At 48.9% G+C, this 22,212-nt stretch overlaps 8 protein-coding genes across 8 annotated transcripts; 4 read left to right on the top strand and 4 right to left on the bottom strand.

Moving 5' to 3' along the window:
• Positions 1 to 2,175: 2,175 nt before the first annotated feature.
• Positions 2,176 to 3,434, top strand: P175DRAFT_0507698 (heme-dependent oxidative N-demethylase family protein; the record flags this gene model as incomplete). The annotated part of the gene is made up of 3 exons (XM_040898289.1): positions 2,176 to 2,732; positions 2,836 to 2,958; positions 3,023 to 3,434. The coding sequence occupies 3 exons, from the start codon at positions 2,176 to 2,178 to the stop codon at positions 3,432 to 3,434; spliced, it is 1,092 nt and encodes a 363-aa protein (XP_040754329.1).
• A 365-nt stretch (positions 3,435 to 3,799) lies between these two features.
• P175DRAFT_0522017 (uncharacterized protein) lies at positions 3,800 to 5,415 on the bottom strand (the record flags this gene model as incomplete). The annotated part of the gene is made up of 4 exons (XM_040899232.1): positions 3,800 to 4,112; positions 4,214 to 4,734; positions 4,801 to 5,230; positions 5,314 to 5,415. 4 exons carry the CDS (start codon positions 5,413 to 5,415, stop codon positions 4,065 to 4,067), a joined length of 1,101 nt encoding a protein of 366 aa, XP_040754328.1. The 3' UTR covers positions 3,800 to 4,064.
• Positions 5,416 to 6,059: 644 nt separating this feature from the next.
• Positions 6,060 to 6,889, bottom strand: P175DRAFT_0431098 (uncharacterized protein; the record flags this gene model as incomplete). Its single annotated transcript, XM_040893464.1, has 2 exons — positions 6,060 to 6,681; positions 6,753 to 6,889. The coding sequence occupies 2 exons, from the start codon at positions 6,887 to 6,889 to the stop codon at positions 6,060 to 6,062; spliced, it is 759 nt and encodes a 252-aa protein (XP_040754327.1).
• A 1,292-nt stretch (positions 6,890 to 8,181) lies between these two features.
• Positions 8,182 to 9,419, bottom strand: P175DRAFT_0491343 (putative mitochondrial phosphate carrier protein (Mir1); the record flags this gene model as incomplete). The annotated part of the gene is made up of 4 exons (XM_040895833.1): positions 8,182 to 8,271; positions 8,370 to 8,664; positions 8,720 to 9,139; positions 9,268 to 9,419. 4 exons carry the CDS (start codon positions 9,417 to 9,419, stop codon positions 8,182 to 8,184), a joined length of 957 nt encoding a protein of 318 aa, XP_040754326.1.
• Positions 9,420 to 10,974: 1,555 nt separating this feature from the next.
• Positions 10,975 to 12,664, top strand: P175DRAFT_0499480 (GPI-anchor transamidase). Its single transcript, XM_040896745.1, has one exon. It carries the CDS (start codon positions 11,143 to 11,145, stop codon positions 12,367 to 12,369), a length of 1,227 nt encoding a protein of 408 aa, XP_040754325.1. The 5' UTR covers positions 10,975 to 11,142; the 3' UTR covers positions 12,370 to 12,664.
• A 183-nt stretch (positions 12,665 to 12,847) lies between these two features.
• P175DRAFT_0474592 (cell division control 45 family protein) lies at positions 12,848 to 15,860 on the top strand. The gene is made up of 2 exons (XM_040895211.1): positions 12,848 to 13,935; positions 13,990 to 15,860. The coding sequence occupies exons 1-2, from the start codon at positions 13,153 to 13,155 to the stop codon at positions 15,802 to 15,804; spliced, it is 2,598 nt and encodes an 865-aa protein (XP_040754324.1). The 5' UTR covers positions 12,848 to 13,152; the 3' UTR covers positions 15,805 to 15,860.
• Positions 15,861 to 16,457: 597 nt separating this feature from the next.
• On the top strand, positions 16,458 to 18,256 carry P175DRAFT_0432414 (uncharacterized protein; the record flags this gene model as incomplete). Its single annotated transcript, XM_040893539.1, has 3 exons — positions 16,458 to 17,253; positions 17,422 to 17,906; positions 18,056 to 18,256. The coding sequence occupies 3 exons, from the start codon at positions 16,458 to 16,460 to the stop codon at positions 18,254 to 18,256; spliced, it is 1,482 nt and encodes a 493-aa protein (XP_040754323.1).
• A 699-nt stretch (positions 18,257 to 18,955) lies between these two features.
• On the bottom strand, positions 18,956 to 21,453 carry P175DRAFT_0514913 (polynucleotide adenylyltransferase; the record flags this gene model as incomplete). The annotated part of the gene is made up of 8 exons (XM_040898828.1): positions 21,085 to 21,453; positions 20,867 to 21,015; positions 20,438 to 20,812; positions 20,167 to 20,378; positions 19,500 to 20,109; positions 19,340 to 19,454; positions 19,168 to 19,285; positions 18,956 to 19,027 (listed from the first exon to the last, which is right to left on the bottom strand). Exons 1-8 carry the CDS (start codon positions 21,231 to 21,233, stop codon positions 18,956 to 18,958), a joined length of 1,800 nt encoding a protein of 599 aa, XP_040754322.1. The 5' UTR covers positions 21,234 to 21,453.
• Positions 21,454 to 22,212: the final 759 nt, after the last annotated feature.

Genomic DNA, 22,212 nt, shown 5'->3' with positions numbered 1-22,212 from the left:
AGCATCAAATTCAAAGCAAGGAAGAAAAAGGGTTAAAAAGTCATCATGACTCCATGATAGAAAGCTCTTGACAAACCAAAAATCTCCTTTTTTTTTCTAAAAAAAAAAGGCTAGAAGAGAAGAAAGAAAAATCAATTCAAGCATGGAAAAAGGTATTGAACGGGTACAGATAGACAGGGGCAACCAAAAAAAAAAAAAAGAAATCAAAAAATTAGTATACCAACAACCGGAAGCATGTTCTTGTCCTCTGACACCGCTAGATTGAAAGGGGGAAACTAAAATTTGGAAATATCGAATGCTCTGGACGAATTGATTATTGTTCGAAATAAGCTGCGGCAAGCGCGCTTTGCGCGACCTGGGGCGGTTGCAGCGCAAAACCCCGGATGGAACATGGCAAGTTTCCCCTGGAAAGGCGGAGACCCAGGCTGCTGAAAATCCAAGCAGATTCTGGGCTCAGTTCTGAATCGGGTTACCAGGTTTGTCCAAGGCTCCATTTTTGTGAGTCAAACTCCACTGTAAATCCTCGGCCCAGACGGTCCATAGAGCATACAGACCCAAGTCAATTATTCATGGATTTACCCACTAGTCGGCCCATAACGTTGCATCTCCTCTTTTTGGATTAGGTAGTCCTGTACGGAGTACTCGTAGTAGCAAATCCATCCTGGCTGTGCACGAGAGTCGTTGAAGAGGACTTCGCCTGCAAGGACACCTCATAGTACATCAGTGTAGACTCCAGGCCGTCCCCCAAAAAACCTAGTCTTCACTCTGTAGTATTGTGTCAGCATCGCCGAGAGTCTGACGGACCAGTCGTAGACTCCAGAGCGCACCGGCGTGCCCGCTCGTCACTCCAAAACCAATGTACAAAGCTCCATATGTCTCTGCTGTACTCCGTACGGGGAGAAAGGTACCCAGCAAGCGGAGCCTAGTAACCGCCTGACGACGGGTTTGATTAGTTACTTTTGCGGCTGGTGACCAACATCGCCCGAGTTGGGGTTGGCTCACGCATCATCCCACGCGCTGACTGTCTTCTAGGAGTTGCCATTTTGTTGCACAAAAATAAGATGATGTATGATCTTCACTGGCTTTTCAAACTTGAGACCGCTCAAGTGTCACTCAACGCCGTTTCCAGTATGCGAGAGTGCGCTATTTCTTTTTTTCTCTTTCGTAATTCCATCAAGTACGATTTTCTCCCGGCTCATTTTAGTTTACTCAACCCATTTTTTCCAATAATTCCTTGTTTTTCTGTTTTTCTTTTCTTTTTTTTTTTTTACTGCCCTGTCCCCATCTCAGGCGTCAACATCGGGGCAAAAATGGTCGAATACCGCTGCGGCGGAACCGCAGGAACCTGTTAGACAGGGGAACTCAATAATATCCCTAGTCTCCTAGAACCCAGCCCAGCTCACGAGGCCTCTCTCGAATCGGTGCGCGCACGGACTGATACGCGTGAGCTCGCCTGACGATTTCCAATGATTCTCAACACAGGTACTGCTGTGGTTGTTGCCTTTTCCCCCAATATATCTACCATATCTGGTTAGCGTCGTATATCCTTTTATTGCTCGCAGTAGCACAGTGGTAGTGGTAGAGTGACGACTTAGCTTCATAGTAGTCTCGCGGATCTAGGGCGGACTCAAACCTGCGGCATGGTTTGGGGCTTCTTGTCCACTCAGAGTGCATCTCCTGGCGGATCCTCTTCCCCCCCCCCCCCCCCCCAAATAGACCCAAGGATCCGGTGGAGCTCAATTGACCTGAAAAGCTGAGAAACTGTGCTCGATCATGTGGATGCTGTCAGGTCCATTTTCTTTTTTGGGGCGGCGAATTGCGGCTTTTGCGGGGGAAGACAGAGCGTATCAGAGTTCACGCCAGCACCGTGAATCCAGAATGCTGAGGCCCCAATTGTAGTTAATCGTCTGACCCAAATGATGGACTTTTGTCCAAGGCTAGCCGTATCAATATAATTAGAGCCACTGCCCTCATCGGAAGAGAGGAAGTTCTACTATGTTGAACAGTATCTTTCCACCATCTGGCCGGGTTCGTGTTGTGGAGATTCAAGTGCGTGAGAGACTTTGAAAGGTTATTTGAAGACCGGATTGCTTTTATTTTCCTCTTTCTCTCTCTCTCTCTCTTTCTCTCTTCCTCCTTTTTCTCTTACCGTGTCGCTGTCCCCCTCACAAGGCAATGAATATCCTGACATGCATTGGGCTTGCAATTCTTTTGCTGTCCTTTCTCGCCCTCAAACTTCGGAAAGGCCTGACCCCTCCGTCATGGTGGAAGAACGCTACAGAGCGTACCGGCTGCAATGACCTCAAACGAATGGCCCCTTATCCAGCTCAGCCCATTCGGGGCAGGGAAAGATACCGGGTTATGATGGATGTCCGAAAGCTCGATGTCGAGAATTGGCTGACCCTGGACAAGAACTATATGGACGAGCATCAGGTACGGGGCCAATTGCTAGAGCAGGAGAGGAGCAAGGTCTTCCAGTGTCTTCCCGAGTCGTATGACGCATGCCTGGAGGCATTGGAAGAAGTGGTTGAGTTTCTGTGCCAACGGTTCTCAAACATGTTTGAAATGAAGAAAGATGAAGAGAAGACGACAATTTACAACAAGATGACGGGTGAAACATTTATCTTTGGCGGGGACAAAACCGGCCAAATGGACCCTCTCGAGATTGCCGTAAGATTAACAATGGAGGATCTGAGCATTTTAATGAAGAATGCAGATGGAGAGTACTACCTGTTAGTGAAACAAACAATCTGCACCGTCAGGCGTGATAGAAAAAAAAAAAAAAAAAAAACAACAAACAACAACAACAACAACAATACTGACTTATTCCTGCAGGGCTGCCAGCGCAAGTCTCTTCCCCGTGGGTTGGACAGTCCAAGAACGAATCGGATGGACCATATCTCAGCTTCACAACCCAGTACCTCTTTGGCACCAGCAGGTTGCCAATTCCGTTAGCAAGTGAGTACTCGCCCATTGTGTCAAGAAGGAGTGAGAGCAAGAAACTAACACCATTGATGACAAGGTTCTTGTGCCGCCTCACACCCAACTCCCCAATGGAACGGTCCAATTACTTCGTTGAAGTAAAACGACCTGACGAGGATCTCTTTCAAACTCTTTATAGACCCACCACCCTCTCTGAGGATAATCCAGATCCATCCCCCGAGGATATCGTCATCCGTCGTGAACGGCAGACCTTCCGCCGACTACCTCGAACAGGGGCAATCGTCTTTGGCGTCAAGACCTTCCTAACGACGCTGGAAGAGCTTCCAATGCAGGAGCTGCAGAACCTGGCAAAAGAAGTCAAGAGCTGGCCAGAGTATGTGGGCGAATACAAGGGCAGAGAGATCTGGGGCGCGAGAACTCTAGAGTTCTGTGAAAAGCGAACGAAAGAGCAGGAGAAAATAGAGAAAGAATCTGAGACGTTGGAGGTATGACGAGGATAGGTTGAAGGTGGACGAAATAAGAGAGTGGGAAAACAGAAAGAAAGGGCGGGGAAGCAATACTGAGAGGGAGGCCTTCTGTAGCATTATCACCATCGCATTTCTATGGGCTTTGTTTTTTGTTTTTTGGAGCTTCAAAAATTGGGTGGGCGGCTCTCTGATTTGAAAAGCATTTATTTGCATGCATGGTTCTTCAGTGTTGACTCTCTGATTCCGCACTCGGTCTTCTTTTTATTTTATATCCTACATCTCTCTTATGCTGGTTTGTTCTAGTGTTTTCTCGGGGCTGGATTTGATAATATGGTATACGGTCACTGTGAACAGAGAATGGTCTGAGAACCACTGGGATAGCCACTTTGATACAAACGTCTTAACAATCCTAAAATTATGCGCTAGTATCTTGCTATGTACATATTATGCCAGTCTACTTTCGAGAGCTCTAGATATTTCGGGAGACAAAAGAACATATGTGCAGGGTAAAGCAAGAGCACCTAGGTACCCAAGAGAGTGAAAAAAAAAAAGAGCATCTCCAGAGAAGAGAAAATATTAACAAGTGGGAAATCAACCAGTAAGCAACGTTGAAGGCAAGCTTGAAGAGTATCTATCTCTATTGTCGAGATACTTCTAGATCTTCGCGCGAGCTGGCTCATCCTGCTTCAATCTCACGACCCCCTGCGCAAACTCGACGTTAGCTATCAAGCATCAAGTCAATTGCAACTTGTAAGGGGCAAAAGGAAACCAGTAAGAAGGTAAAAGAAAAGAAGAAAACATACCTCTTGCGTGCAGGTAGCAATTAGAGTCCCGTCTTTGGCCCAGATCTTCTGCAGTACCAGGCCCCTGCCCTCACCAGCCCAGGGACTCTCCATCTCTGTGAGCATCCACTCGTCCGCACGGAAAGCCCACGGGTTGTGAAAGTAAATGGAATGGTCAAGGCTGACCATCATTCCGATCTCCTTGTGATCCTTCTTGCTTCTCTCGTCGTTGATCTTGCTCAAAGCGCCTTCCAGGCGGCGTCGCAAGTCTGCCGTCTCTTCCTCCTTAAGCTCACTTAATGATCGTGCGATATCCTCGTCATCAAGATCAGAGGGGTTCTTAAGTGCCTTGAGGACCATCTTCAGTTCAGCACTTGACGAAAATCGAGGAATGTTGTGTACTCGGGCAACGGTCCCGATGAAGAAACTATCGGTAATGTACGCAAGCGCAGAGAGGTGGGCCTGTTGGCCCCCGGCTTCTGAAATCCTGCCTCGAGAGCGTACCCATCGCCTGAGTTTGTGTTGTTCGGGACTCAACTCGCCTGTATTTGTCAGGAAAGATTCCTCTTCAAGGGTTTTCCCTCCTCTCTTTTAGTCTTTAAACTTACGGTTCACTATCCCGGCCTTTGCAGACTGGAACGGCCCTCCACCAGTTTCTTCAATCTTCTTTATAATGTCCTCTAATGGCTCCTCGGGGACGGAAATTGGGGGTATAGATGACGCATGTTCGATTGTCTTCTTTCCGCCGCTATTGGCCCTGCCGAAGCTCAATGTAGTAGTGAAAATAGGGCGACCTTGTTGCCGAGCCTGCACAGTTCGGGTGATAAAACTTCTGCCGTCGCGCACCCGTTCGACATGATACAAAATCGGGATTTCGGAGTCGCCGGCCAGGACGAAATAGCAGTGCATGCTGTGGACGGCGAAATCGGCGGGGACGGTTCGCATCGCAGCGGCGAGAGACTGGGCGATTGCGGCTCCCCCGTAGATGCCGCGGGCTCCAGGAGGGTGCCAAAGGGGGCGAGTGTTGGTGAACACATCCTGTTTTCACGATGAAGAGTCACAGTTAGAAGGTGCTAGAGGATGAAAAAAAAATGCGATAGCAGATAACAAAGATGACGAACTGGTCCAATGTCAACCACTGGCGTTAGCTCCAACACATTTTCGATTGGCGCCTTGGAGGAATCTAGCGCCGGGGGATCGAAGAGCGTCACTCGCTTCGACATGATGGATGTTTGCAATAGGTATTGATTATCGACAAAGCAACGGCATATGTAGTGATATCATTAAATTGGCATCGAATTTCACAATAACAGCCCGAGAAAAGAGTGGAGTTGGGAGTCTTTTGGAATGCGGACAATGTTCTTCTTCGCGTGCTGGAGGGCCGCGGGTCACCGATTACGGTAATAGCCGAGGCGCTCCTGGCCCCTGTATTTCGGGTTATCATCATGGATCTCAACAGCCTGCATATTTACACTGCCGGTACCCAAATTAATGGTTATCCACGCAGAGAGCCCCATGGGATTATCAAATCATGCATGTCCCTGAACTAGGTACTTTTAAAATTAAATATCCTCAGCTACAACCAAATGCCCAAACCTAAAAGGTTGACAATCGCTATGCCGAATGCACGTGAAAATGAGAGAAGCCACTCCCAGTGAAACCAATCTTACAATTATGCGTTTTCATCATCCGTTGAGTAATGCTCCTAGAGCGTCTTGCCTCTCAATTGGAGGCTCCCCAAATTTGGACCAAATCCTTCGGGCCCCACAGAGCATGTGAGAAGTTAGAACCCCCAATAGTTATCTATACCGCAGATCATCGCAGCCCTATCCCTCGGTACGTTTGTATATGGAACTCATTAAACGTCTCAACCATAGTATCCCCCCTCGCGGGGCGGAGGCATGAATGAATTTAATCGTGCAGGCACATTGACACGGAACGTCTTCTGCATCGCCTTAGGGCTCAGGACTTTCCGTGGAGAGTTCTGCTCTAGCAGTCGTTGTAGCTGCTGTCGCTGCATCTCCTCGTCCGTCAGAAGAATCGTGGCACCGTTCGACTCGACTCGAATGCCTTCATTGACATCACGTGCATATAACCAGAGCGCACCCAGGGCGTAAAGGAATGCAAATGTGGCGGAGAAACTCATGCTCAACGTTTCCAGGAGGCCCATTGGTAGAAAATTGCGACAGAGGATATTAAGAACGACATTGAATAATGCGAATAGGTTGGATATTAGGCAAGGTCCGGAAGAGGTCAGCGTAGGACAACAGATAGCATATAGAGGACGCATCCTAGGACCAAAAAAAAAAAAAACATACATTAATACCGAATGTATCAAGAAAATTCGGTCATGAATATGTAAAAGAACCAGGCAAAACGATAACGAATATGCGATGCCGATTAAGACAGCTGAAACCACGACTGTGGCTGTCTTGTTGACATGTGGAGGGTTCTCTGGACTTCCGAAAGCCAGAGAAATCACCAGAAACCTGAATGAATAATGCAGGTGTCAGGTTAACAAATACTCTAACAGGTTAACGTGATGGCTAGGTATACGTACCCTATGAGGGCCAAATGCGACGACACACCTGCAAGGAATTTCCATATGCCCCGCACCGGGTCCTCCTGAGGGATGGGCTGAGCAGGTGTTGACCATCCCCCCAGTTCCTGATACTGAATATGAGAAGACCGTGACATTCTGCGGGACAAACTTCACGGCCCGCAGACGGGCCGTGCAACCCAGAATCCAAGAACGAAGGACGTTATTAATGAGAGGGGATCCTCTCTAGATATTAGGAATATGAGGGGATTCGTTAAGTTATTTGAGAAGAGAGCGGACGAAGAGAAGAAAAACGAAGGATATGACCACGGACTAAACAAATGATAACGCGTGGCACACGAGCATGGGATGTCATCAAGAAGGAATCCTAAGCGATAAGGCTGAAAATGCGAGCAAAAGCGAGGGAAGAATCAAGCCTGTAAGTTATTTATAACTGCCGAAGGATTAGACAGTAGTCGAATATTACCCTAGATTCACCCGGCTGAAAAAAAAAGGAGAGAATGTGAAGAAATGGAGAGCCGACAGAGTTATTTGAGATCTTCTTCAGCCGCAGGGTTACTGGCTACTAAGCAAGTCCTAACTGAGGGATAGCCTGCACTGAGCAGGGGGGTTGGTCCTGTGAGCAAATGGCACTGGTACACGAAGCAACCGCTCTAATGATGGATGACTTTTGTTAATGGTTGGATTGGATCTTGTCTTACAGCTATATTTGAAACATTTTTTGGGGGGGGGGGAGAGGGGAGGTCTTGAAGACACCACACAACCTACCCAGTACTCCATAATAAACTCATATTTGATGGTGCTAAACTGTTGAACCCCATACGTATTAGGGGGTGCACTAGGAAACCCTCTCACCGATATCATTTTTGTAGTGTAGTGGTATTTCTGACATAAACATTATATCCAAGTCAAGAAGGCTGTTAGACCTACCTGGTATCTCTAAAATAAACAGACAATGGTTAGCATGAAAGAACATTGATTATCATCAAATCTGCGATCCGCATTTGGCTAGAAGTACAGCCTCATTCCATAATTCCCCGACTCAATAGTCTGCAAACCACCTCTCTTTCCCCCCAAGTGACGTGCCTGGGTGGTTGAGTTCCTCGTGGTTACCAGGATGCACAATGTCACTACCTACTTACATATCCAGCCTGTCAGGTCAGGTAGTTATAGACACTGCAAATGTTCTATTTTCAGCCGACGGCCAAAGTTAAGATTCGAACCCTACCAAGCCTTTATCAACACTTAGAGCCGCGGCTATGCGGGCCCGCAAATTTTTCAAAGCCTGTTGTATCGTTCAAAGAATTCATTTCTAAATAAAAGAATAACCATCAAGACTTTTCGGGTGAAAAATCTATTGAAAACAATGTATAAGGCAAATCTAGTGCGCAATATAATACACCAAAACAGTCACAGCATACGTTCACATCTATTTGGAGATCTCGACACCGCCGGTGACACCCAAGATACGCTTGATGTCACCGTAGATGGCGAACTGACCGGCAGTGATGGTACCAATCTGTTTACGCGGATATAGTTAGCAAGCAAATCGTCAAGAGAAAATAGAGGACGCGCTGGGTGGCGCGCTGCACCGGCGTAGAGTGGATCGCGACTTACCATGAAGAGACGGGCACCAATACCACCGAAAGAGCCGCGGAGGCCAAGCTCCTTGGCGATCTTGATGAGACGGGAGGTGGTGCTCTCACCAGGGAGACCCTGGGTCTTGTTGATCTTGCTCAGCATAGTATCGGCGGGCTGGGAGACAATGGCAGCGGCGAAACCAGCAAGGAGACCAGAACCAAGGTTGACACCAGTCTTAGCGCCATCGGAGAGAGTGTTCTTGTCGACAAAGCTGTAGATAGCCTCGGAGAACTTCTCGAAAGCGACGAACTTGGCCATGGTGTAAGGGACCCTAGAAAATTAACTTAGTACGGGCTGGAAGCTTCTGTTGCGACTGCGATACTTACTGCTTGAAGAGGATGGGACCGAAACCAGAGTAGAAAGCGCCGATACCCTCGTTCTTGAGGATCTTGGTGAAACCAGACAGGAGACCGCTAGCGAATTCAGGCTGAGAGACGAGACGGATACGGGTAGCTTCCAGAGGGCAGAGGGCAATATCGGCGAAGAATTCGGCAGTGGCAGCAGAGGCGAGGTAGATAGCAGTGCGGTATTCACGGGCAGTGTCAAGACCAAGCTGGTTGATCCACTGCTGCTTGAAGAACTCATAACCACCGAACTTGAAAGCACCCTGGAGGAAGTAACCGGCAGCGGTAGGACCGAAACCAGTCAGGAGAGCGCCAGCACCCTCTTTGGCAATGACCTGCTTGAAACCACCGATCATACCACGGTTGTAGGTAACGGGGTCAAGCTGGATTCTGGTCTTGACGCTGAAAGGCACAGGAAAAAAAAGAAGAAAAAAAAGCTGGTTAGTGTTTCGATCGGTGCACAAACATCTGTGTCCTCGCGGAAGGGCGCGCGTTCACGAGGGCCAGCGACGAGGGCCAATTTGACTTACACATCGACGGGAGTGAGAGCACCGTGGGTAACGGAGCAGCAGACAGCACCAGCGAAGGCGAATCTGGAGTAGAGCTGGAGCCCAGAAAGCTGGGGAGTCGCGGGAACGGCGACTTCAACCTTGGGGGCAGAAGCAGGAGCAGCAGCAGCCATTATGATCGGAATATAGAGGAGATAATGTGCCTAAACACAAAAAAGAAAGAAAAGGAAGAGAAAAGAAGGGAGGAGAGGAGTGTGGGGAAGAAAGACAGCAAGCAATTGAGGCTTTGCAGAGATTGGGATGGGAAGAAGTTGAGATGAGACAGCGGAGGGAAGAGGATTTGAAAGGGATAGACTTGGCGGACACTAACGGCACCGAACCCGAAAACTTTTCGCGTCCAATGCAGGCGTCTCTCGGCCACACGCCTTGCCACCGCTAAACTCCGGTGGTCAATAACTTCTTGGAATGGGATTTATTTAGATTATCGGAATCATATCCTCACGCGATTGATTTTTTGTTTTGTGTTTGCGATGCTCCTTACTCTATCCAATCTTTATCCCAGCATCCGGATTATTCTCATTCAAAGTACCTGTTTCCAGAGGGACCTACGTAGGTATAAATTCAAATATCTGGATGCTTTTTGCTATTGAAAGGTGGTTATCACCTAATTAGGTATTTGTGCCTCAGGACCTAGGTATGGGAACCACAGAATTAGAGCACTCTAATTGGTGCATTATTCAATGTTCCTATCCCGCTTTGGAATTTGATATTGAACCCTGGAACTTGCCTAGAAACTTTGAATGCGTTCGGGACTATCTAACAGTTCCTGAAAGTAAAAAAAAGGAAAAAAAACAGATCCATACTCTTCAATAAAGGAATTAAAATCTGTACCATGTTTTTCGTTCCTTTCGGGTGGACGGAAATTTGCTTAGGGACGTAGCCGGGGTAACTTCCGTCGAGGCACGGAGCAGTTTATAGGCTTCGTTGATTCATGATGGCTGTGATTTATTTTCCTAAAATATCCCATTCAATAGATAACTATGAGTAAAAGTCTGATGAATGATCGAAATTAAATCACACCCTAGCCTCCAAGTATTATCGAACTGCAGGATATTCCCGATGATCACCGTTGGCTCGATCCATAAATAAAGAAAAAATCGAACATAGCCGAGCCGTAGATTCAGCCTCAAGATGGCACTGGTCATAAATCCGTGCGATATGGCCTAGCAGACACATTTGTACTTGTCAGTATTTGGAATCCCAATGGTTCTATCTACTAGTAGAACTCAGAAACCAACACTAACATGCTTAATGATCGCAATATGCACCTTAGTACATTCATAACATTCTTCTACTGTCCTCCCAGTGCTCTCACGGGCTTATGAAATAGATTCTCCATTCAGTTTCATCCCCAACGGTGTCTTCTAACTGTTGTGATTGAGCTGGAATCTGACTGATGGCCGAGTCGACGGTGATGAAACATCTAGACGTACCAATAAGCTGCACACTCTATAAGATAGGCACTGATAACACGACTGATGGACATCATCATGTACTGGCGTTTGAATTTGATTAGCTAGCAAGGTTCAATGTAGGAGCCCAAAGCTAGTAAATTGTTTCGTGGGTTTTAATCGAGTCAATGTAGAGAAAAAGAGTTGAAGGCTTCTTGGCATCCACCATTATTAATCACCGCTCGAAGCCCCGGAAAGCAGTTCCTCACAAAGACAACCTCCCCGCTGGCAGCGCCCAACTTCACATCTTCCTCTTTCTCCTCAAATTGATGATGAGAGCTGAACCAGCTTCTTCAAGAATAACCCACTCGTCTGCCCTACTCTAAGGGTGTACTTTCGCTATTTGCCTCCTTTTTTATTATGATTTGATATACTAGCGCTCACCATGTCTCTGTACTTTGGTTTCCTCCGAATCCTCCCCTTCCTTCTCTCTCTCCTTTTCGCCGCTTCAGTCGCGTCGGAACATACATCGAACTGGGCTGTCCTTGTTTCTACTTCCCGCTTCTGGTTTAATTATCGCCATCTCGCAAATGTCCTCTCCCTGTACCGAACCGTCAAGCGCCTCGGGATCCCCGACTCGCAAATCATCCTCATGCTTCCCGATGATATGGCTTGCAACCCCCGAAATGCCTTCCCAGGAACAGTATACAGTAACGCGGATCGCGCAGTTGATCTCTACGGTGACAATATTGAGGTTGACTATCGAGGCTACGAGGTCACCGTGGAGAACTTTATCCGCCTCCTGACCGATCGACTGGACGAGGATGTACCGCGCAGCAAACGTCTGGGATCGGATGCCGGAAGTAACGTGCTTGTGTATATGACTGGACACGGTGGGGACCAGTTTCTTAAGTTCCAGGACTCTGAGGAAATCGGGGCCTGGGATCTCGCGGATGCGTTCGGCCAGATGTGGGAGAAGAAGCGCTACCACGAATTATTGTTCATGATCGATACCTGTCAGGCCAATACGATGTATACTCATTTTTACTCGCCGAATATTATTGCGACAGGGTCAAGCGAACTCGATCAGTCTTCCTACTCCCACCATGCGGACAACGATGTGGGTGTCGCGGTCATTGATCGGTGGACATATTATGTGCTTGAATTTCTAGAAAACCAGGTCACGAGCGTCAACTCGAAGCAGACCCTGGGAGACTTATTTGATTCGTATGACGAGACAAAGATACACTCTAACCCGGGAGTGCGATGGGATTTGTTCCCGGGCGGCGAGCATGAGGGACGACTACGGACGGTGGTCGATTTCTTCGGGAATGTCCAGAATGTGGAGGTAGAGAACACCGAAGCGAACGAACCCGGCTCGCTACAGGAGGATCTGGTTGAGCTCGCGCGCCTTGTTGAAAAGTGGCGCACACTATCTCAAGACTATGCGGCCGCAGGCAATGACTCGACCCAGCAGGCTAGTGCCGGCGGATCGTCGTCTTCTCCGGATTCCGAGACATCGTCCTCGTACGAGATCAAGCGCAGGAATTTTGGAGCTGCGAAATTGGCCGAAGAGACACCCTGGGAGAAGCGATTGGTCGGGCTGTCGATTTTGGGAGCGTGTGCTGCTGTCTGGTTTACCGGATCGGTCTTAAGCGGGACCTTGGCCTGATTCCGGTAGTTATTTGTTGATTCTATTGTTAATATCCCTGGGTACTAGAAATTCATATGCTTCTTCCTGCTGTCTCATACCGACCGATGGTTGAATCGATAGCGTTTCGTCCGTTGACTGTGGGACTACATTCTGGCATTTGTACAAGAGGAATACAGGGGTGGGATGATTCCTTAGAACAGGGACAGTTGATCCACGTAAAATGAAACATGAGAGCAATAAAGGAATGAAAGATGCATGCCTAGGGGAGTCGTTACTCTGAGTTACTAAGGATCCACAGAATAACTATGATGCAGTTATTTTATGTTGTTCGAGGGACATCGTTAACTATGCCCATCGGAGGGGGCCTTGGCGCCTGAATCGACTCCGCACGTGCGGCACGTTCAAAGACGCGTCGCTCACAGAGAAGATGCGCGACCAAATCGGGGCTGGGCTGTACATCACCTCTCTCTCTCTCTCTCTCTCTCTCTCTCTCTCTCTGTTGCAATAACAACAACACGCGCCACTGAGATTCTATCTTGCTCTTAGTTTTTGTTTGATTTTTTTTCTTCCCTTGATTTCCTGTTCAATTATAGGGGGTCCTTACCGGGGGGGGCCCTGGCATTGATTATTGACTTTATTCTTTTTTTTTTCTCTCCCCCGTTTTGTCTCTATGTTTCGCGTTCTACTACGCCACATTATTACCTTGCCTTCTTCCTCTCTAGGTAGGGTTTATTAAATGTTTCTCATTGACGACCGACGACGACGACGACGACAGCACACTTGATCTGATTCTTCCTGGCCATGTATCTGCCGCGCCAACTGATATCTCACCTCTACCTCCAACTCCTCCGATCCCACCATCCTCTATCCCCTCCCGTGTTGATCCTCGTTGCCCTGGAACCGGATGCCCTGTGTGCCTGTCGAATCCTCACTGCTCTCCTGAAACGCGACTATATCCCCCACAAGATTCAGCCCGTCGCTGGCTATGGCGACCTCTCGCGCGCGGGTGAGGACCTGGTCCGGCCCATGCAGACGACCAATGGCGGAAGTGGAGGAGTAGTGGTTTGTCTGGGGGTTGGCGGGCTTGTGGATCTCAGTGAGATTCTGGGGTTGGGTGGTGCAGACGATGGGGAGGAGGAGAAGGAGGAGGAGGACATGGGTGGGGTGGAAGTTTGGGTGTTTGACGCGCGACGGCCGTGGAATTTGGCCAATGTATTTGGTGGAGAGCCAGGACAGGTGTTGGCCGAGGCTAATGTCAGAGCTCTTCGGCGGAAAACGCGTGGTGTGGAGAATGGGTGTATCAATGTTTCGTATACGACTGGGAATGGGGGTATCGTTGTCTATGACGATGGCGATATCGAGGAGGAAATGGGGAAGGAAAGGGAGGCATACTGTGCATTACTGGAGATGCCGGAGGTGGATGAGGAGGAGGAAGATGATGACGATGATGGAGGGAGCGACGGCGATGTTGAGCCGCCGTCGAGCACCGATTCGAAGAAACGCAAGTCGTGGTCACGCGAGGAGGACGAGGATGAGTCCGAGGAAGAAGATGGACCACCTCGACAGCGGAGGAGGAGTAACTCTGTACGCTGGGCCTCTGGTCCGGATCTTTACGCGTCAACGCTAATTCTATTGTAGGGATCATCAATCGCCTCATCACCAACAAGGGCACGAAGACGTACAGCGCATGATTCTTCGAACTCATCACGATCTGTGACACCTGTTTCTGACTCTCCATCCCCCGCACAGCAGAAGCAGCCCTCTGCACAGTCACTGAGGCGGCGGCTGCTTCGATTGAAGCGGAAACACGAGACTGTCTTGCAGCAGTATTATTCTTCCGGAACTTCATACTCCGAGCCAATCTCTTCTCTGATGTATTCTCTTGCCTCTGAACTTGGCCGAGAGGATAACGACCTCCTTTGGCTGGCCATTGTTGGGGTCTCTAGCTTGGAACTCAGTGGCCGCACTATGTCCGGGGTCGGCATCTCAAACGCATCGGAGTCGGGTGGTTTGGCAGGATGGGGGGGCGAGAGAGGAGAGCGAATACGGCAAATATTACGAGATGAGGTCCATCGACTGAACCCTCCAGATCCAAGTGAACGAGACCGTGATATCAGAGGAGAGATTATAGGTGTTATCCCAACTACCGCCAAATCGCCTACTGATAAGTCCATCCGATTATCCCCAGAGCCGCGCTTTATCCTAGTGCGACACTGGTCTCTCTATGAGAGTATGCTCCACAGTCCATACCTGGCATCTAGGCTTCACGTCTGGACTGAGAATGGAAAGAAACGGTTACATAAGCTCCTAGCGAAGATGGGAATCAGTCTGAGCCAATGCCACCAGAACTATACACATATGGACATGGAGTTAAAGCGCGTGTTACGGCAACGGCTGCTAAAATACGCACCCATGTATGGGTTGGATGGTCTAGTACCTCCGGAAGTGTCTGGGCATGCTGCTTCTCGGGAGGGATGGGGATTTGTGCGTTGCTGGGGGTGGAAGGCTTGTCTCTCCGCTACGGATATTGGAGTCATTGTGGGTGCAATTCTAGAGGTTGGACCTGAGGAAGTTCCAGGTGCATGGGATTCCAAGCGTTTACCCCGACCGCGCAGGATACAAGACGGCAGCTCTACGGAGGAAACCGATCCAGACCCATCTAACCTTCTTCCTCGGTTCTGGACCGCGTACGATGCCCTGTCCTTAACCTCAGAATCCCCCACGCTTCTCCTAGAAGCCCTTCCTCTTGCGCAGCATCTCCACCGTGCCATTCTTCGCACGGGCACATCGTTGCTATCGAAGCACCAGATCAGACATCTGCGCGCTTTCCGCATTGCTGTTGTCAAGGATGGTCCGGATGTTAAGCTGTTCACAAATCCAGGCGCATTAACCAAACTGGCATTGTGGATTGCGGAGGCCATTCGGGTGCAAGAAAGGGATCGGGGCGACACCATCAAGATTGGAAAGAGGCGGGCGACGGGTACGCCCCTGGTTCTTGCGGGACTAGACGAGGACCGCGGCCTCTACGTAGTCGTCGGCACTGGTGGAGGAGGGGGCGTTGTTGACTTTGCTGCCTTATCCAGACGTCGGGAAGAGCGCAAGAAGAAGAAAGAAGCAAAGGAAAAGAAGCGGAAAGAACGGGAGGTTGCTCGTGCAAAGCGTGCTGCCGAGCACGCTGCTCGAACGGAAGATGGTGACGAAGAGGCATCGGAGGAATCGGAGGAGGAATCATCCTCGGAATCCGAATCCGAATCCGAATCTGAAGATGAGCAAGACATGCGCAGCAACAAACATCTTCTGCGCAATCGCTTTGGTATCGCCTTCCAGGAGGTTGTGCAAGAAACCAACACGCGCGTGCGCATCGATAGCTTCGAGCATTGCGTGGTCGAGGTGCAGAAAGAGGACCTGGGAGGGTTCCTCGAAGCGCTGAGCTTCCGCAGCGTGGTTGGCTGAGCTAGCCCGGGGGTCTACCCCCATCGTTGTCTACCTTTTTTTTTTTTTTTTTTTGGATCTCGATCCGTCTACTAATGTGTTTCTATTGTTCTTTGCGCCAGGCTGATGATTTATTCCCCGATGGTTGATGGACGGGTCTGGGTTTCCTCTTTCTTTCAAGCAATGAGTGGTGTGATGGACAGGAAATGGGCTCCATGAAAATGTTTTCCTACTTTCTTTTGTTTGGGGATGTGTAATGACGAGTTGGATCTATATGCCATTCATTCATTCTTGGTTGTATGTTCTTTTGTTGCTGGAGTGGTTGATTTGTTTTTATATCTGCGGCTCTCTCTCTCTCTCTCTCTCTCTCCATCATGACCTTTTGCATATTACTGCACATGCCCCGGCGCTTCTGGTGTTTCTGTCTGTTTCTGTTAGAAATCTGAACCTAACTAGCATTAAAGGACTGGGTTGCATTCTTCACCTTCGGACCGAGTCTTCTTTTCCTGATAGCATCGGGGGAAACTCCGAGTTTACCCCACATTATGACTTTGGGGTATTCAACTTTGGCCGTAAATCCCCCCGGGGGGGCCCTGCTTGTCCTTTTCTTGTAACAGAACCTGGATTCACCACATAACTATCACGGAAAATACCCAGCAGATATCAATCATATCATGTCTACTACCTATCCCATCCTCCCCCGCCAACCCACCCTGGCCCAGCTCCCGGCCGAATACCCCTCCGACGCCCAAGACCAAATCTCGCACCTTCTCTCCTCCCCCACACTCAGCCGTCTCGTCATCCTCGACGACGACCCAACCGGCACCCAAACCTGCCATGACATCGCCGTGCTGACAGTCTGGGACATCCCCGCGCTTGCTTCAGAACTCCGCAACCCAGCGTCCGCGCGCGGGTTCTTCATCCTCACCAACTCGCGCGCCCTCCCGCCCCCAGAAGTCGAATCCCTGATCCGCACGATCTGCCAGAACGTCGCACAAGCCGCAAAGACCACAGGCGTCGCCGTTGACATCGTGCTGCGCGGCGACAGCACCCTCCGCGGCCACTTCCCGCTGGAAGCGGACGTCGCGCAGTCTGTCTTCGGCGAGGTGGACGCGTGGATTCTCGCGCCCTTCTTCTTCCAGGGCGGTCGGTTTACCATCGCCGACGTGCATTATGTCGCGGAGGGGGAGAGGCTTGTTCCTGCGGGTGGGACGGCTTTCGCGCGCGACGCCACCTTCGGGTATACCAGCTCGAACCTGAGAGAGTACATTATGGAGAAGGCGCCTGGGAGGTTTACTGCGGGACAGCTACATTCGATCACGATTGAGGATATACGGGTTGGGGGGCCGCAGGTAGTTTGTGAGAAACTGTTGGCGTTGTCCAAGGATGATGGAGGTGGAGGGATGGTGGTGATTGTGAATGCGGCCGCGGAGTCGGATATGCATGTTTTTGTTGCGGGATTGTTACTGGGTATGTATACATACATATGTATTAATCTCGCCCTCCCCCCCCCCCCCCCCAAAAAAAAAAAAAAAACAGTTCTTTCCCTCTTTTCTCTTCCCTCGCAATGGAACTAGAGAACTCCTCTACCAGTGCAACGCTAAAAGAAGAGATATAACTGGTATACTTTCCACACAGCCAAAGCAAAAGGCAAACGCTACATCTATCGCACAGGCGCAGCCTTCGTTTCAAGCCGGCTGGGCATCCGATCAAAACCACCCATCACCGCACGAGACCTCGACCTCGACCTCGGCCTCGACCTCCCCCTTGCGCGCCAAACAGGCGGGCTGATTCTCGCGGGCTCCTACGTGCCCAAGACAACCGCGCAGCTGAAGATTCTCACCGATCGCCGCGGCGGCGAAACTAACCAGCTCGCAGTTATAGAAGTGAAAGTCGACGAGCTGATGGCATCCGCTGCGAGGGCTGAGCGCGTCGTCCGGGATGTGGTCAGGGAGACACAGCGGCATCTGCGCGCTGGTAAGGATACATTGGTGATGACCAGTCGGGCATTGGTTAAGGGGGAAGATGAGTTGTCGTCGTTGGCGATTGGTTCGAAGGTTGCGGAGGCCTTGGTAGGGGTTTTGCAGGGGATTGAGGTGCGGCCGCGGTATATCATTGCGAAGGTATGGTATTTATCCTGTGTCCTTTTTTCACTATGGCTATCTTATTTGTCTTCATAAGGGACAAGTTTTTTTTTTGGCCCCGGGCCCAGAGGGGGGGGGGGGGGGTTGTGTATGCGCTCTCGCTAATACTATCTATCTATCTATTCTAGGGTGGAATTACTTCCTCTGATGCAGCTACAAAGGGTCTTCGGATTCAACGTGCCCTCGTTGTTGGACAGGCAGCTGCTGGGGTGCCGTTATGGAGGTGTGATGAGCCAACCTCTCGACACCGGGGGGTCCCTTTTATTGTCTTCCCTGGGAATGTGGGAAGTGAATCGACGTTGTGTGAGCTAGTTGAGGCTTGGAGCTAAGCCTTAGTATAGATATATCGTTGCTGGTCTTGAGTTGTAGATAATCTAATTTATAGATATGGTTTATATACCTCTCTAGTGCTCAATGGCGAAATAGTTTTTAACTAGAAAAAGTGCATACAATAGTTACTACGAGATCCACATGCTGAATAAGTGACCCTTAGGTCACAGAAATGGGTTCCTTTATTCGAACTACTTAGACCTAGCTGTGTGGTACCAGGAACTGCCTGGAATCGTACAAGGGGCATATGTACAGTTGCAAAATTACCTGCTAGCGCAAACCCTTAAGTGAACCGCCCAAATATGCAACCAACAGACCTCGAAGAAATGTCAACAACTCATGCACGAGTATATCCTTGTCCGATCAGGGGCGCTCCTATCTACCGTAGCTGTTTGGTTTCGTGGAGAACAAAAAAAAAAAAAAAAAAAAAAAAAAAGCTTTGGCGACTGCCAGTCAAGTGGTGGGAAATAGAATGGGGAAGATACACCAACCTTGTACTCCTGACGTTAGGCGAGTCACTAGGTCACTGCAATCCTTGTAGTCAGAGTTAGTTTCAGTTGTTGCTTCATCACTACAAAATATGTCCAGAAAAGGACCGGGATTGTTTATTGTCGCATGAAATCTCACGATTTCATGACCTCATGGGGACCTGCCCCGACATGCTTGTTGCTTGTTAACTTGCTCTTAGTTAACTAGGTTCACGCTGGCGTTGCTGTGCTGTGAATTGCCTCGGACGTGATCTGCCGTTTCGCAGCCGGGTTCGATGAGTCCTGTATTATAGAAAAGTGGATATTAGTTATACCTAAACGTTAGGCCTCTGGAGCACCACGCAAGATGCGGAAGCCTGAATCCCGCATGAAGTGGGCTCAATCGCTTGCGACAAGATCCTGGTTATCTTGCATGTACTTACGTCCACAGATTCGATGGTTCGTTTTTGGCCGCCTGCTGGGGCTTTCTTCACGATCTTCTTCTTGGGCCGAGTAGGGCGAACTTCTCCTGGCTGAAAGATGTCTTCAGGTAGATCGAAACTAATAAATATTAATTGGACGATACGCCTTGCAAAAAAGAATGCTAAGACTTACTTGCGAACATGGGTAATAGACAAATCGTTGATACCAGGTTGATATCCCGTCCATGAGGTACATGTAGATTTGAAGATTTGAGCGTCGGTTGAGATGTCCAACGACCGGGATGCACCTTGGGAGAGTCAGTGGAATCGTGTTGGGAATGCAACTTACATACCTGGCTCAAGCGGTTTCAACTCCAATCCGATGTAGTAGGTTGTCGTATACATGGTCCGGCTGTCGCCATTAGATACCTCTTCCGTTGCAGCCGCAACTTCGCTGCCTTCTACCCCATTCTCGGCAGCGGCCTGGTGCGCAGCATCGTTCGTCTCGTCAGTTGTCTCTGTCCTCGTTCCCTTATCTTGGTACTTTGTGGCCCCATTCTTCACTGCTTCAGCCTCCTCCTCGTTGGCAACCGCGTGGATTCTTTCAAATCCCTTGGGGAAAGGATGAGCCACAGCAATGGTTGCTTTGCGGTCCAATGCTCCGACGAGATGTCTAATCTTGGACTCGACAAGGCCAGACCAAACGGATTCTGCTTCCTTCGTTCTGCTAGATGCAGTGATGCTGAGATAATACTTGTAGTCATGCGTGAAAAAGGTATGGCGGGTAAAAAGGTCATTCCAAGATAACTGCTTCAGGAAGATCTTGTCCACGATATCGCCGCCACGCTGCAGCTCACGGAGAAGAACAGTTTTGGTCGACATCGAAACGTTGTGGGTTGCGCACATAGAGGGGTAGGCCGGCGTGATGATGGGCATTAGATGGAACCGATCACCGTGGTATATCTGGAGCCAATAATCAGTAGAGTTCAAAGAGGGTCCTTCGCTAGGTGATCATCCTACCTTAGGGTTCCAAATTTTCATTTGCAAAGGCCCGTCTTCGATTTGTTTCAGTAACACCGGCTGAGGCCAGGCCCATTTATTCATGATTCTGAAAAACTTGCCCACAATCACAGATCCGGTCGCTTGGGGATACAGCTGACAGACTCTTGCTACCAGCATGGCCCAAGCCACACCTCCAGGAAAGCCGACGATATTGGCGTAAATAGCACGTCCTACCACCCGGAAAAATTAATCACCTGGTGGCAAAATATTATTAGATGAGTGAACATACTTTGAGCCCATAGCTTGATTGCACGCAAGGCAAAACGGAATGTCTTTTGCTGAGGTACCAATTCCAGGATTTCGTCGGTGACACGAGTTCCGTTCAACGATCGGACCTCCCTTTCATCAAGGCCCCTCAAATAGTCGTTGTTTTTCAAATCGAGATTCAAGGGAACTGCGGGCACAAGGAGACGCGCGAAAAGCAAATCGAAACTAATCCCGGACATTTCAAGCTTGATAATAGGGACAAAGGCATCGGGAACGGGCGTCATCTTCTCAATGGCACCCTGGGGAGCCATATTTTCAAGTATGGGTGGGAAGTCAGCGAAGAAATCTTCCCTGAAAACATGTTTGGGCCCAACGATCAAGGTATCGATATCAGATCCTGGTACGTGGTGAAATTAATACGACGAAAGTGCCGGCAGATCGTGAGGCTTACCAGGCCCGTAAACACCAAGGCGATAACTTCCAAATGTGAATATTTTGCCTCCAGCTGCATCGACCGCGGCGGCAGACAGCCCCTTTTTGCGGCTAACAATCTTCACGAATTCGACGGTGACGCGCTGTAGCAGCTGAAGTAATTGTTTCCTAATCGAGAATATCCCCGTCAGCGAATGCGTAAGCTCGATAACCTTGGCAACCGGCATGATCTCTCACCTCCGCTCTGTCTCGGCAGGAGCCTCGAAGTTGTTCTGAGCCTTGAGTTCCGAGATCAAGTCATCGTTTGCATCAAGCTCCTCTTGGGTAGGTAAAACGGTGGAAATGGGAGGCGTCACTCCCCACTGTCGAGCTGGTGCTGCTGCCATTGAGATTATTGTGGACCATGTGATGGCGAAGCTCGGAGTGCCTAGGAGAAGTGATCAAGCGAAACTGAGAGCGAGCGGAAGGGAGAAAGAACCAGAAAAAGGGACAAGGAAAAAGAAGAAAAGACAAAATCAGAAATTTTACTCCCAAACCAGTATGTAGAACACTAGTCAAAAGAAAAGAAACCAAGGGAAAGTGAGGGTAAATGGATGGAAATGCAATAGGGGACAAGGACAAAGACAAGCAATATGGATGGTTGCAGCTGAATGAGCTTACGTAATTGACATATAGTCACGTGACTATATGTCATATCGGATTTATGAGTTTATCCGGTAGTGAATAATATTAGAATATTCACTTCACTATCCAAAGAGTAGAGGAAGCAAGAGATTCCTTGCTATTAACCCTCTGATTAAGGGGGTGAATCAACATAACTAACTATCAATTTACTATGATTGGTATTTGGGTTTCCCTGTCAAGGTCCTTCTTGTGATATAAGCTTCTATCTGCAGGAAAATAGAAGTCAAAAATCTTCCTCTCTATATCAGCAATTTGTATCATGATGGCCCATAGGATTCTTAATATATTCAATCCTACCATTGTTCCTCTCATTACTGGGGCTGATATTGACTGACTAATTAATGCACTTACTTTAACAAGGGATGCTCATTTACTATTTAGCAACTTTAAGATTACTTTTAAGCACGTAAGTGGTCATACATACAAAATCAACTGCATGGACCCAATGCTACCTTTACCTAGTATATGGCTTCCGGTTACCCGTATACTATATCTTGACCCAGACAAACAAATAGATCCGATACCTTCTGTTATCTTTTTGAAGCTTTACTATGTTATCGCGAAAATCCTCTATTTGAGTGGCGCAGGTGAACATATCAACAAATTTATTCAGGACATGGATGAGATGGAATGGGGGCAAGTGAACTTGAATGGCTCGAGTCGCATCAGTGACTATGTGTG

Source organism: Aspergillus ochraceoroseus, assembly GCF_002846915.1.
Source record: "Aspergillus ochraceoroseus IBT 24754 chromosome Unknown P175scaffold_2, whole genome shotgun sequence".
NCBI lineage: Eukaryota > Fungi > Ascomycota > Eurotiomycetes > Eurotiales > Aspergillaceae > Aspergillus > Aspergillus ochraceoroseus.
This window is presented reverse-complemented; position numbering and strand designations above follow the sequence as displayed.